The following is a 15,034-nucleotide window of genomic DNA, read 5'->3' as shown; positions in this document are numbered from 1 at the left end:
CTATAACAGATCTTATCCTATTGAGAACATGTTTGCTAGAATCCACCATCTGTTACTATCAATATGCCCCCTTTCTCTGAAGTCAGCTTTAAAATGTGTTCAATGTTTAGGGTTTGTCAGAATTTATCTTCCAGGTCTTTAAAACATATACAACTCATATAAAACCTCCTCTGAAACAACTCATTTAAATTACCTAGGCATTCAAAGTTCTTGGTTGCATTTCTGCAACAAATTGACCAACTCATTACATGATTACGACCATTCCCTTCTTAATGACTAAAGATGGCCTACTTGAAGCAGGCTGTCTAAAAACTAAACCCATTTCATTAGTCTGCAATTTGCAGGCAAGATTATTAAGTCTCCTAATTATTGATATTATTACAAGATAACTGCTAGTTCTTTCATTGATTCCTCGATGTTGTCATTTGACGTGCTTCTTCCCAATCTCCCTGGCCTTAGAAAATGGAGAAGAACAGAAAGTATTTCTTTTATTTATTAACAGTGTCTGTGTATTATCTGGAGAATTATAGGGAAGAATATATGCCTGCTGTTCACTGAGATTTTCGTCTTTGTTTCCCAAATCCTTCCTTCACTCCTCTGACAGAGCTCTCCTCAGGAACATTCCCAGACAGCACTTGAAAATGAGAATATTTCCTTTTCCTGAAGAGCTTTGCAACCACGCACAACGGCTAACTGCACCACGTAAAGTCAGAAAGTTGGGAGAGACCTGAGCGGACCATCTTCTGCCTGACGGAGAATCACTTTACTCATAAAGTCACTGCCCTCCTGTGTGCATGTGTAGAGACTGTAAGTCACACAGACAGGCTCCTCAGAGCTGGACACAGAAGTCCACCACGCTGTTCACCCTTCATCGCTCACACACAGTGTGGGAGTGGAACCATCCGGGCCTCAGGCTTCCCCTAAGGGTGGCTGTCCGTCACCCAGACCCACTCATGATGACCACGAACACAGGATTCACCATCTTCATCAGCGAGGGACGATCGGCCACCCTGCAAGCACGCAGCTCGATTTGCAATCGAATCCTTCTGTTCTCCCCAAAGCAACATTTACTGTGTCTAGACTCACGGACGGGAACTAGCCCTGGACAGGCAGAAACAACTGCTTCACACTTTCTCGAGGGGGAGGTGGCTGGAAGCTGCTCTTCCAGTTGCCTCTGGGCTGTGGATCCTAAGCTTGCCCTCCGCAGAAGGGGACCTCTTGAAAGTCCTCTGCTGAGAAGAGCAGGCGGAAGCTGCCCTAAGAGCACACACTCTGCCTGGGAGGGAGGACGACCCGCATCCCTGGCAGGCGTCCAGAACCTGCACCTCTGCATCAGCACCGCATTGCTGCCGCGGGACCGCGGCGCCTCCCACCCCTCCCCTCCCTGGGCGGCAGTCTGCCAGCAGGTGCCCTCAGGACACTGCAAACTCCTCAACGCCTACTTGGCAAAAGATTTTCAACGGAGCCCAGAGATTTACCAGTTTAATTCAAAAAGGCCATAAGCTCCCTTTCAGAAAAGCCTCAGCTGCTAAAACGCTGTGAAGGGAAGGAAAGGCCAAAAGAGCTCTATGGTCCCCCTTTATTAAGAAGACTGCACCCCTTTAAAACCTTAACAGCAGGCTCTCTTTCTGCACAGACATCACCATCAGACGATCTTGAGCACCTGAAAAATGTGATTCCATCCCTACTGAGAAGACCAGCAGAGTCTTTATCAAACTGGCAGATGGAAACAGAGACCAGGAGGGCTTGCTCTGTCGTCCAAGGCCACACACCCGAACCTGCCACACCCAAAGCACTGCTTTGCCCTTTCCTTCTTTCTGTCTAGGCTCTCTGGTCCCCTTATTCAAGCAGGTTTTCCTTTAGTCCACAGCTTAATGTCACGTAAAAACATAGTTATTTCCACGATGTGCTCTAAAATCAGGGCTGCTGGTCACGGGAAACCTGGCCTCAGCAACCTTTGTCTAAACACTTCGAAATAACAATCTACAGACAAACTTACAACTTTCTGTTTTTAAGAAGATTAAACTATGAAGCTTTCTGATTTCAGTAAAATTCGGTAAACAGGAAAAACAACTGCCTTGGGTCAATCAGAAAGGAAAATACATACTTTCTAAATTAATTGTCTATTGTACAGATATCAAGTCGAGAGTTAAATACTAAATTGTAGACAACGAAATGTACACTTCAGATATTCATTTAAAACATGAAAATAACTTCATACAATGCAAGTAGAGGATTACCACTGCATTTCAAAATGATAATATATCTGTGTAATTTCCATGTTCAAAGCAAAACATTCCTTATTCTCTACTGATAGAATCTAAATGAAGCATTTTAATATCTTACTCTTTTGGATAATTAAACAAATATTCTGGTAATTTTACATTTATGCATAAGATTAATATTAGAGCTTAGTTTACCTGTTCTTGAGTGCAGTGTATGAAGGAGTAGAAGCTGTAGAAACCCAGCAAACATAACAGCAGCATCAGAGGAGTTAAACAGAGGCTGCTGGCATCAGATCACTAAATTCTAGCTAGCAACGCAGCAAATTCACAACGCAATAAGTAATCCACGGAAGTGCAAAAGAAATGTTAAATAACAGCCCCTGCGGTCCTTGCATTCTAAAAAAAAAAAAAAAAAAAGCCTGTAGTGTCCAACATTATACAACGGTGACACTAATCAAGGCCATAAGTGCTGCTGTCATCAAAACAGATCTCTGCAGTGTGCAGATTCTCAATGATTACCGCATTACTGATCTATAGTGCTCTGTGCTATGCTAAAGAGGTCCCCACTCTAGCAAACACCAAAACTCCAGTAGGTCCGCGATTAACCGTTTCCTGAAACAATGCACAGATGATGCTACCTTCCTGCAGGCAGAGACTTGAAACGCAGTGGTCCCTTAAAGCCAGCACTGGAGAGAAAACTCAGGCGGAGGCTTGAAGAGGCCCTCCTCTTATCTCCCCAGTGACATTTCATGGAGGCACCCAGGGACTAAGATGACAAAGGCCAGCAGCGGACCCCAGAGCACTCACCTAAGATGATTTGGTGCCAATCTCAAACCCTGGCCATGGTCCTGCTAAGCCCGGTGAAACTCATCGTTCCCTCTTCAGTCTCCTTACCTGAAACCTTACTCAGCCCAAAGACAACTGGCCGAAGGAAGCTTAAGCCAGGAGTGTGTGAGCACCTGCCGGAAGTAGGACACAGCGCTTTGTCTAGCTGTGCCAGCCGGCCAGCCAGGTGCTCACGGGGGATCGTCTCCAGGGGGCAAAAGGACAACCCAAACTGGTGTAGCCGGGAGTCGAGGGGAATGGGGTGGGCTCACAGCTCCAGTATTTTTAAAGATGCAAGTCTCTGATGACTGTGCAATCACAACTCACGGTCCACTAGACTTTTCTTGCTGAGACGGGATCACCATCTTCTCACCAGTTCCCAACATTTCTTGATCTCCCTGGACCACATACCACAGAACAGCTGCTTTGAAATGATGTCACTGCTCCAATGTCATGTTTATTGTGGTATATCATTCAGTTTCCAGAAACAACGAACTTCTCTAGTCTAATCCACTAGGGAATATCATTGAAAAGTCGGGGCAGACTGCTTCTAGCTTGTTTTAGAAGATGAAATGATCAAATGAAAATAGAGAATTAAGACCCAGGTGCTGTTTATTTAAACTAAATGCACTGTGTTTACTTAAATTATAGATACTGGTCAGAAATAATTACCAGATAAGGAAAACATTAATACTGAACTATGGCTCACTCATGGTCACCAAAGCAAGTGCAAGATATCAGCCTGAAACAAATGGACTAATGCGAACATTGTTTTCTCCTCTTAAAAAATACAGCTTTGGGACGTCTACTTAGAATCTTTGTTTTTTTTTTTTTCTTGACCCCAAACTTCCAAGTACGCTTTCATAAACTTGCTTGAATAAAAAAACTGGCCACATGGTTGCTGGTTGGAAAGAGAAAGGGAAATAAACATCAGGTGGATGAATCTCTGTCAAATCTTGTGATAAACAGGCATGTTAATTGTGTCCATTTATTTTTCACAGGCATACGGCAAAGTCAATATTATTTACTCCATATTACAGATGAGGCTCAGAGAAGCCAGTTCACTTGCCCAAGGTCACGTGGTTTACCACCAGCAGAGCTGGGATTTGAACTTGGCTTCGTGTGACTGGGAGGCCCAGCTTTCCATGAAACCTGGTAGGTGGGAGCTGCTGTGATTATATCCGTAGGTCACCTCAAAGTGGTACCACCTTTCGTGACAGTGCCAGTGATTTGCTGTGGAAACTGGTGAGGCCGGGGGCCGACATTCATCCACCTCCACGTGCCACGTGTGGGGCCGGTGACGATTCTCCACACAGGTTTACGGGGCGAAACTTACGGGGCTTGGATTGGTGTCTTCCACTGTGCCTCTGTCATAAAGACGCACAAACAGCAGGGTCTAGAGACGGACGGATACCAAGGAGAACCAGTGGAAGGAGAATCAAAACCTCCAACAACCAATGTACCCAAGTCCACCCGCTGAGCCTGTCACTGCAGAGCTCGATTCAAGAGTCTGTGGGTCTTATATAGGCTTATAAGGCAACGGAATAAGGCAACGCTTATATAGGCAACGGAATTAAAGCACTTACTTACACCACATGAGGCTATCGTCGTGCCTGACTTTTGAGATATTTCTTTTTTGTATTTCTCTTCTCCTATTTCTTTTTTTCCTCATTTAGCACCTGGAATGGGCTTGTTTCAAATGATAAAATCATTTGAATGCTAGTCATCTAATATCTATACATGTATATATATATATATGTATATATATATAATATATACATGATATACATGTATATCTATTATACATTTATGTTAATTTGCTGTAACTATCTTGAGTCCCCTACATGGTAACTAATTTTATTTCTAACCAAAGATGTTTGATAAACCAAGTAAGGTCTCTGAAATGGTACACACAGCTTTCCTAATTACAGATTCAAAACAGGACCTCAAAATTAGGAGGGGCTAAGGTTGACCTTGTTTTAAAGGACCTTTCACTCATATCTGGGTACCACATACTCCAAGAATGAGTAATGAGTGCCCTTCACGGAGGCCACTGTCCACGCGTAAGTAGGAAAAATAATCCCATCTTCATCCGTCAATTCAGAAATTTATGTTAACAATATTTACTCATAGAAAACATTTCTACCACTCTGTCCCTTCTGCACCACCCGTATCCCTCTCTGGGGCTGCATGTTTCCTGGCCTGCCACTCAGCTGTGACACCACTGCCACTCCAAAGACCAGCAGACCAATTTCTCTTAGGAGAGAACGTACGAGACCTAACATCGACCGCAACGGTAAGCTTGCTTCATATATACCATCGACCTACGGCACTGTGGTCAGCATCAAGGCCTATGCTCGTGGAAAGCCTTCAGCTCTTTCACAAGCACTCAGGATCCCTTGCTTGGAAAAAGTGACACAAACTTCCTATTTGGGGACTGATTTCCTGCTAATAATGACTCCAACTTATGTCTTTCTCATTCTTTGTTTGAACAGGCGATCGCAAAGCACAGAAAACATTGACTACAAACAAAAGTCATGCACACAATTAAGCAACTAGTTATTGTTTTCCCTTATTTTCAGAGAACAGTGACATTTAATATTTACATGTTTCTGGACTTAGCTATTACGCAAGAAAACAAATCACAAATTTGATTAGTCATCTTAAAATATTTAGGGCTATCTCGTAAATCTCATCATGGCTTTTCAGAGAGAAAGACTGACGATCAAGTTGGTAGCTGGAAACTTGGCTCTGTTGAGAAAATGGAACAAAATCACATCCTACCTGACACACACTGGGAATATTTACTCAGGAAAGACAGAGAGAAAGGGAGCGTTAAACACAGACTTGCGTCCAACCAGAAGAAACAATGACGTGGGATTCCCACGCCCCAGACTCTGGTCCAGCTTACCGGCACCTGCTCTCGGGGCCTCCATGGTCCCCTCTTCCGGGTCTGCAGCCTTCACGTCTTCCCACCCTTCTGAAGACACGGGTAGGCCGGGGGCACACATGACAGCAGCTCGCAGAGAAATCCAGCCTGGGGACTGTCAGCCTGGCTTTGAAACAAGTTCAGGATCAACCAGGAAGCGCACACGGTGGCTCCTCCTGCCTTCAGCTTAGGCCGTTGAACCGCCCAGAGGTCAGCAGCAAAAGATGGAAACGAAGGGATGCTGGTGGAGCAGGAGAAAGTCACTCTGCATGACCGGCTCAGGTCATCGCGGGCACAGAGCAGCTACGCAGGCACCGCCTGGATAGGACACCGCGCGCAAGCCTCCGGGCCTAGTGGCCTGGAGCCTGGTAGCACTTACTGAGCAGAAGCATATTGGCATCTCTGTTGGCTTTTAACCAGATCCACGGGATTCAGGAAATAAGCTCTCTGCCAGATGACACTGCTCCCAGCCATTCCTTCTGTTTACTTATCCCCCAGTCACTCTAACTAGTGTCCTTTCTCCTGCTGTGCGCTTATTTGTGGAGAGGGCTAAATAAAGGACTTTTATGACAACCAAATGGCCATTAGCCCATAGGATGACTTCTTAAAGCACAACTCTTCTGCTTTTGTGCAGTACTGTTAAAATCAATTAAGTAATAGCATTCCTTATTATTACAGCTCTGATTTGTGAAGAAAAAAATGTTTCGCTTCTTCCTGAAGAAATATTTGAGGTTAGGCTATTTTTGTGCATATTATATATTCTTTATATAATATTTTCCTATTACATAAACTTTTTTTTTTAACATCTTTATTGGGGTATAATTGCTTTACAATGGTGTGTTAGTTTCTGCTTTATAACAAAGTGAATCAGTTATACATATACATATGTTCCAATATCTCTTCCCTCTTGCGTCTCCCTCCCTCCCTACATAAACTTTTAAAGGTAGATTCCCTCTTCCTATTGCTGTATTTTCCTAGCAGAGGCAAATACATATATATATATATTTGCATATATATATATATATATATACACACACACACACACACACACACACACACACACATATATATATGGCTCTGGGATTTTTTTCCTACTATATGTGACAGGGTACAACATTTCCAGACTATGAAGAGCTATACCTTCTTTTAGATAAGATGCAAACTCCTACTTTATGGGGAAAAAAGGAATTAAGGGATTATATTTTCCTCTACCATAACGAAAACAAGAGGTACACATAACTTTAAGCATACGAATGTGCAGGTAATCATTACTTTTTTGGATTTTAATAGAGATAATGCTGTAAATTGTAAAAGTAATGTATATGCAGGTATTTCATATTTCCTAAAGCATGTTCATGGGTTGTAAAACAAATCTGAGAGGTGACCAGGATGGAGAGCATTACAAGAGAATCAACCATTTATGGAAACAGATATGAAGTAAATACCAAGACTGGTCTGTCCTGGAAACTAAACTCCCACATCATCAACCCAGTACTTCCACTTCACCAAGCTTTCATATTCAAATTAAACTTCACTACTAATACAACAGGTAGAAAATAGAGGTAAAAATTATTACAATCAAATGCCAATATTGTTAACGTTGAAATATTAATCCCATATAGTACTCCGGAAATCAGGTGTTTTTTTCCCTCCAAAGTCCTAGTATTAATTCAAAAAAAAAATCTGATTTAAAATCCAAATCTCTTACTAGCACACTCTGAAGTAATAATCGATATGTATTGAATTTCTAAGTTCTATATAATACTAGCGTATTAAGGAAAGCAGCACTGAAATACTGCACAGTAAATGTATATCTTATTTCCCAACAGACTTGTCTATGTAATGTCCTCGACTGCTCACAATTATATCTTATAGAAAAAGCGAGGTATGCTTCCATGTAGACAAATATACTGAGTAATTTTAAATAATGAAGTTATAAACTACATTGCAAACTCCTGATGGGATGTAAGTAAAGCATCTACTTCTCTATGGGGCTACAGACGGAAGACCGTCCCGGTGGAAATAACACCTTGCCACTCTCTCTACTGCTTTTACCTGTTTTGTGAGCCACACTGTATTGTTTTAATGCATCAGCACTTAAGAATCAACAGCAGCACAAACTTTGGGCAGAAGAGGATAAATATATTGTCTGCCAGTCTATACATGTGTAAACCCCATATCCTCTTAGTAAAATCAAGGTTCTTAATCTTTACCAGTAGCAGAGTACATTCTCCATGAAAGTTTATGCCATAAACACAAGTTCACGCTCTGAGATATTTCCATTGACTAAACCCAATCCACACGGACCTCTTCATTGTTTTTCATTTCCCTGTAGGTCTTAAAAGGAGAGTCTATGCTGGACTTTATCTTGTTATTCTTTGCAAGGTGCATTGATCCTTGCGTGCATGCATTCATAATTTCTTTCATCCAGCAAAAATTCTGAACATTGAGTATACTAAGCACTAAAGTAAAGAGAAGAAAGCTAAGCCACGTCTCTGCCTTGAAGGTTGAATGCTATTATTCTTCCCATATTACAAAGGAGGAAACTGAGGCTTCCATATAAGTGACACATCGCATCAAGAGGAAGAATCTGAATAACAATAATAATTGAAGCTAATCTTGCTTTAGATCACACATCTTTAAATTTGGAAACTAACGTTCCCCTAGTATTAGTATAAGACTGTGCTCTTGGTGGTTTGTGATTGAGATCAATGAAGCTACACCAGTTAAAAGGCACAGGATGCTACAGGCTGAGGTCCTTCATGAGGCTCTGGCATTGCTCCATGCCTTGACCTCAGAACAACAGTTTATGGAAATGTTAACAGATGGTGCACGATGAAAGTGACCCTGATTAAATGTATTCAGGACGCACTGCGTCCATGAAAGGCAGTGAGAAGTCCTACGTGAAGGAAATTTGTAGCCTAAGTTAGCACTGGCCAAACGTACTGATATTTGAGCACAAACACTTATTTTGGGCATCACACTTACTAAACCTCTCACTGCTTTGCAGAAACACTAGTTGGAGAAATGCTATGTTATTAATACTGTTTATTTTGATTTGTTAAGACACCCTAAGCAAAAAGCAAGGGAGGTAAGTATTGGATTCCATTTTGTAGATTCAGAGTTGATGTTCAGGACCACGTAGACCTTTCGGGCAGTTTCTGTAGTGACAGGCACTGTCCCATGTCCTGCTCTGTCACTGGGATGACTGTGACTCTGCTGTCATGAAGCCCCAGCTCAGACACCCTCCCTTCCTGACCCACATGGGTATACTACCGTATCAAGGTCTCCCATTTACTGAGATCTACATACCACACTGAAAAAAATCTTCTGGGGGATTCTAAGTTACAATAAAACAAACGAAACACAAAGTTCAAATGACATCTTCTGGGAAATCCTAATTGTATATATAATAAATCAATGAAGCAACATTCAAAATACAACTAGGGGTCTTTGTGGGGATAACAGTAGCATTACGGCAGGCAAGGTCAGTTCTAAAGACATGAGAATGAATAAAATGTTAGGATTTGGGGAAATAATATATCTAACTCATTTTTTTCCAGGATTGAGAGCTTCTTTCACACTTGCCACTTCCTGAGTCATAAGGTTGCAACCTATCAGGATTTATAGTTTTCCCACAAGGATATGTTGGATTCGAGAAGCAACTCTGTCTATAAACTGTCCAGCCTGAGAAAGTTTAAAAGGTAGAAAAACACTCAAAGAATGTGATGCTATCAAGTATCTTCTGGACTTCAAATCATCCTGAAATTCTGAAATACAGACATGAGAATCATTGTTTTCAAGTTGTTCTAATGAAACCATTTGCTGTATAAATGAATACAGGTCCCCTAGGAAAGTTGCTGTTCTGTCTCACAGTGTGTGTGTGTGAAAGGGATCTCCCGGGGAGAACTGGTCACACAGCTTTCCTTGATCTATGTCGTCTTCTAAGCTGGCGGTCCTAGGCCTCCCAGACCATGAACCATACCTTTATCCGGGCATAGAATAAAGGGGATCGGAATAGCAAATATGCCAAAATGTCAGCTAGTGGCAGGATATGGGCCAGGGTGCGGTGGGAACATTTCAGGGAGGATCTCTTTAGGGAGATGAGGGGAAAAGACGACTGGGTTATGAAAGGGAGAGTCAAGAGAGAACGAAAAGGTAAATCACTGTTAGGGGCGGTGATTACTTTGTAAGCCCAACTCACCCACCACAGAATGTTTCCTCAATTCATACCCTCTGACTGATGCTACATGTTTCCTAGAGGAGACCTAGCAAAGTAGGACAAGTGGAAACTGAGTGCTAATGCCGTTTGCTGCAAATGGATGGCCCTAGAGATGATCATACTACGTGCAGTAAGTCGGACAAAGACAAAGACCATATGATATTGCTTATATGTGGAATCGAAAATATGACATAAATGAACTTACCTACGAAACAGAAACAGACTCACAGACATGTGGTTGCCGAGGGGGAGGGGGGAGGGGGATGGAGTGGGAGTCTGGGGTTAGCAGATGCGAAGTATCATACGTAGGATGGACCAACAACAAGGTCCTGCTGTAGAGCACAGGGAACTCTATTCAATACCCTGTGATAAACCGTAAGGGAAAAGCATGTGAAAAAGAATGTACATGTGTGTAGAACTGAATCACTTTGCTGTACAGCAAGAATTAACACAACATTGTAAATCAACTATACTCCAATAACATACATTAATCAAATAAAATGAAGTGAAATTGAGTGCTTTTCTTGGTGCTGAGATATTTTAAAGGATAATCAGAAGTTGACCATTTCAGCCTAAAGCCTGGCATAAATGCTTCAGCCATTACTGCCCTGCTCTGTAAAACACAGAAAACACGGCAAAAGAAAAAGAAATCCGATTGATAAAGCCCAAACATTGGTTCTCTGGGTGCCATTTCTTTTTTTTTTTTTTTGCGGTACGCGGGCCTCTCACTGTTGTGGCCTCTCCCGTTGCAGAGCACAGGCTCCGGACGCGCAGGCTCAGCGGCCATGGTTCACGGGCCTAGCCACTCCGTGGCACGTGGGATCTTCCCGGACCGGGGCACGAACCGGCGTCCCCTGCATCGGCAGGCGGACTCTCAACCACTGCGCCACCAGGGAAGCCCTGAGGGCCATTTCTTAGCACCTGTCTATTCTTTGGAACTTAAGCCATCGATTATAAAGGAATGGAAGTCTTTTGAGCTTGAAGATATCACTGACCAAGGACCAAATGTAATGTTAATTTCTTGCCTTGAGATTAAATCACAATGTAGGCAATATCAATTCAGTCTACAAAATCTACCTTAGGAACAGAAAAATGTGATTTCAATTTCTTACAAGAGATTTACTCTTTTTTTTCACCCAGGGTTCAGACAAAAACAAGGTTCCTCATTTACCCAAGGTGTGTGAGGTTTCATATTATTTTTGTTTGCATTGTGGGGGAAGCTCTCGGAGGGTCATGGCCTCGTGCAGAGATGCCAGTTCCAATTACCTGCCTCGTGCAGGGCAGCACTGCCCCTCACAGTCTCAGGCTGCGCAAAGCCCCAGGCACCATGAGGTTTCATTCAACCAGAGGCCTTGTTGAAGCATCGCCCCATGTTCTGACATATATGGTTTTCTAGTTTCATTTCTGGCATTTGGATGTTTCTCTTTTATGCAAATTCAGTGATGCCTTGTTAAATAAATGTTATCTAGATCCACCATTTATAGGTTTTTGGCAGTGGAAATTGGCTCTGTTTGTTTTTAATTTCCTTTAGCTTAGGCAACCTTGTAACTATAAACTGGAAATAGTTTCAAATGGTGTGCTACTTGGCGTTTTCACTTTGATATGATGGCCGTTTAAAATCTGATTAGTAAGTTCAAAATCCATTAAGGGGATATATTTATTTGTCTTTATAGAACTACAATTCAAGCAATGCTATCTGGTGAATAATGATAGTTTTTTCTATTAACCTATGGCCCAAATACATTGATTCCTGCAGTCATGGACATGAGTTATTTCTCCACTAAGAAAACAACTAATTCGAGATAGTCTCATCCACCAGAGGGCAGACAGCAGAAGCAAGAAGAACTACAACCCTGCAGCTTGGGGAACAAAAACCACATTCATAGAAAGACAGACAAGATGAAAAGGCAGAGGGCTATGTACCAGATGAAGGAACAAGATAAAACCCCAGAAAAACAACTAAATGAAGTGGAGATACGCAACCTTCCAGAAAAAGAATTCAGAATAATGATAGTGAAGATGATCCAGGAGTCGGAAAAAGAATGGAGGCAAAGATCGAGAAGATGCAAGAAATGTTTAACAAAGACCTAGAAGAATTAAAGAACAAACAGAGATGAACAATACAATAACTGAAATGAAAAATACACTGGAAGGAATCAATTGCAGAATAACTGAGGCAGAAGAACGGATAAGTGACCTGGAAGACAGAATGGTGGAATTCACTGCTGCAGAAGAGAATAAGTAAAAAGAATGAAAAGAAAGGAAGACAGCTTAAGAGACCACTGGGACAACATTAAACACAACAACATCACATTATAGGGGGGTCCCAGAAGGAGAAGAGAGAGAGAAAGGACCCGAGAAAATATTTGAAGAGATTATAGTTGAAAACTTCCCTAACGTGGGAAAGGAAATAGCCACCCAAGTCCAAGAAGCACAGAGAGTCCCATACAGGATAAACCCAAGGAGAAACATGCCGAGACACATAGTAATCAAATTGGCAAAAATTAAAGACAAAGAAAAATTATTGAAAGCAGCAAGGGAAAAACGACAAATAACATACAAGGGAATTCCCATAAGGTTAACAGCTGATTTCTCAGCAGAAACTCTACAAGCCAGAAGGGAGTGGCATGATATATTTAAAGTGATGAAAGGGAAAAACCTACAACCAAGATTACTCTACCCAGCAAGGATCTCATTCAGATTCGATGGAGAAATCAAAAGCTTTACAGACAAGCAAAAGCTAAGAGAATTCAACACCACCAAACCAGCTCTACAACAAATGCTAAAGGAACTTCTCTAAGTGGGAAACACAAGAGAAGAAAAGGACCTACAAAAACAAACCAAAAACAATTAAGAAAATGGTAATAGGAACATACATATCAATAATTACCTTAAACGTGAACGGATTAAATGCTCCAACCAAAAGACACAGGCTCACTGAATGGATACAAAAACAAGACCAATATATATGCTGTCTATAAGAAACCCACTTGAGACCTAGGGACACATACAGACTGAAAGTGACGGGATAGAAAAAGATATTCCATGCAAATGGAAATCAAAAGAAATCTGGAGTAGTGATACTCATATCAGATAAAATCGACTTTAAAATAAAGAATGTTACAAGAGACAAGGAAGGACACTGCATAATGATCAAGGGATCAATCCAAGAAGAAGATATAACAATTATAAATATATATGCATCCAACATAAGAGCACCTCAATACATAAGGCAACTGCTAACAGCTATAAAACAGGAAATCGACAGTGATACAATAATAGTGGGGGACTTTAACACCACACTTACACCAATGGACAGATCATCCAAACAGAAAATTAATAAGGAAACACAAGCTTTAAATGACACAATAGACCACATAGATTTAATTGATATTTATAGGACATTCCATCCAAAAACAGCAGATTACACTTTCTTCTCAAGTGCTCACAGAACATTCTCCAGGATAAATCACATCTTGGGTCACAAATCAAGCCTCAGTAGATTTAAGAAAACTGAAATCATATCAAGCATCTTTTCTGACTACAACGCTATGAGATTAGAAATCAATTACATGGGGAAAAAAACGTAAAAAACACAAACACATGGAGGCTAAACAATACGTTACTAAATAACCAAGTGACCACTGACGAAATGAAAGAAGAAATCAAAAAATACCTAGAGACAAATGACAATGAAAACACGACAATCCAAAACCTACAGGATGCCGCAAAAGCAGTTCTAAGAGGGTAGATTATAGCTATACAAGCCTACCTCGAGAAACAAGAAACATCTCAAATAAACGATCTAACCTTACACCTAAAGGAACTAGAGAAAGAAGAACAAACAAAACCCAAAGTTAGCAGAAGAAAAGAAATCATGAAGATCAGAGCAGAAATAAATAGAAACAAAGAAAACAGTAGCAAACATTAATAAAACTAAAAGCTGGCTATTTGAGAAGATAAACAAAATTGATAAGACATTAGACAGACTCATCAAGAAAAAGAGGGAGAGGACTCAAATCAATAAAATTAGAAACGAAAAAGGAAGAGTTACAACAGGCACTGCAGAAATACAAAGCATCCTAAGAGACTACTACAAGCAACTCTATGCCAATAAAATGGACAACCTGGAAGAAATGGACAAATTCTTAGAAAGGTATAACCTCCAAAGACTGAGCCAGGAAGAAATAGAAAATATGAACAGACCAATCACAAGTAATGAAATTGAAACTGTGATTAAAGATCTTCCCACAAACAAAAGTCTAGGACCAGATGGCTTCACAGGTGAATTCTATCAAACATTTAGAGAAGACCTAACACCCATCCTTCTCAAACTCTTCCAAACAATTGCAGAGGAAGGAACACTCCCAAACTCATTCTATGAGGCCACCGTCACCCTGATACCAAAACCAACAAAGATACTACAAAAAAAGAAAATTACAGATCAATATCACTGATGAATATACATGCAAAAATCATCAACAAAATACTAGCAAACAGAATCCAACAACACATTAAAAGGCTCATACACCATGATCAAGTGGGATTTATTTCAGGGATGCTAGGATTCTTCAATATACACAAATCAATCAATGTGATACACCATATTAACAAATTGAAGAATAAAAACCATATGATCATCTCAATAGATGCAGAAAAAGCTTTTGACAAAATTCAACACCCATTTATGATAAAAACTCTCCAGAAAGTGGGCATAGAGGGAAGCCACATCAACCTAATTAAGGCCATATATGACAAACCCACAGCAAACATTATTCCCAATGGTGAAAAACTGGAAGCATTTCCTCTAAGATCAGGAACAACACAAGGATG

The 15,034-nt window shown here is 41.1% G+C and overlaps 1 protein-coding gene across 49 annotated transcripts in view; it reads right to left on the bottom strand.

The window, feature by feature from the left end:
* RIMS1 (regulating synaptic membrane exocytosis 1) overlaps positions 1–15,034 on the bottom strand; it is a 474,220-nt gene that overhangs the window by 182,961 nt on the left and 276,225 nt on the right. For 10 of the 49 annotated variants that reach the window (XM_060283420.1, XM_030859234.2, XM_030859271.2 and 7 more), the window contains exon 1: positions 5,962–6,334. The exons of 17 other annotated variants lie outside the window; for them this stretch is intronic. In XM_060283420.1, the coding sequence (XP_060139403.1) occupies positions 5,962–6,061 (100 nt within the window). In that variant the 5' untranslated portion in view covers positions 6,062–6,334. Of the gene's footprint in view, positions 1–2,420; positions 2,580–3,032; positions 3,152–5,961; positions 6,338–15,034 lie in introns of those variants that run through there. 22 more of the 49 variants (XM_030859245.2, XM_030859254.2, XM_030859253.2 and 19 more) reach the window with 8 other exon arrangements.

Source organism: Globicephala melas, chromosome 14 (genome assembly GCF_963455315.2).
Source record: "Globicephala melas chromosome 14, mGloMel1.2, whole genome shotgun sequence".
Lineage (NCBI taxonomy): Eukaryota > Metazoa > Chordata > Mammalia > Artiodactyla > Delphinidae > Globicephala > Globicephala melas.
This window is presented reverse-complemented; position numbering and strand designations above follow the sequence as displayed.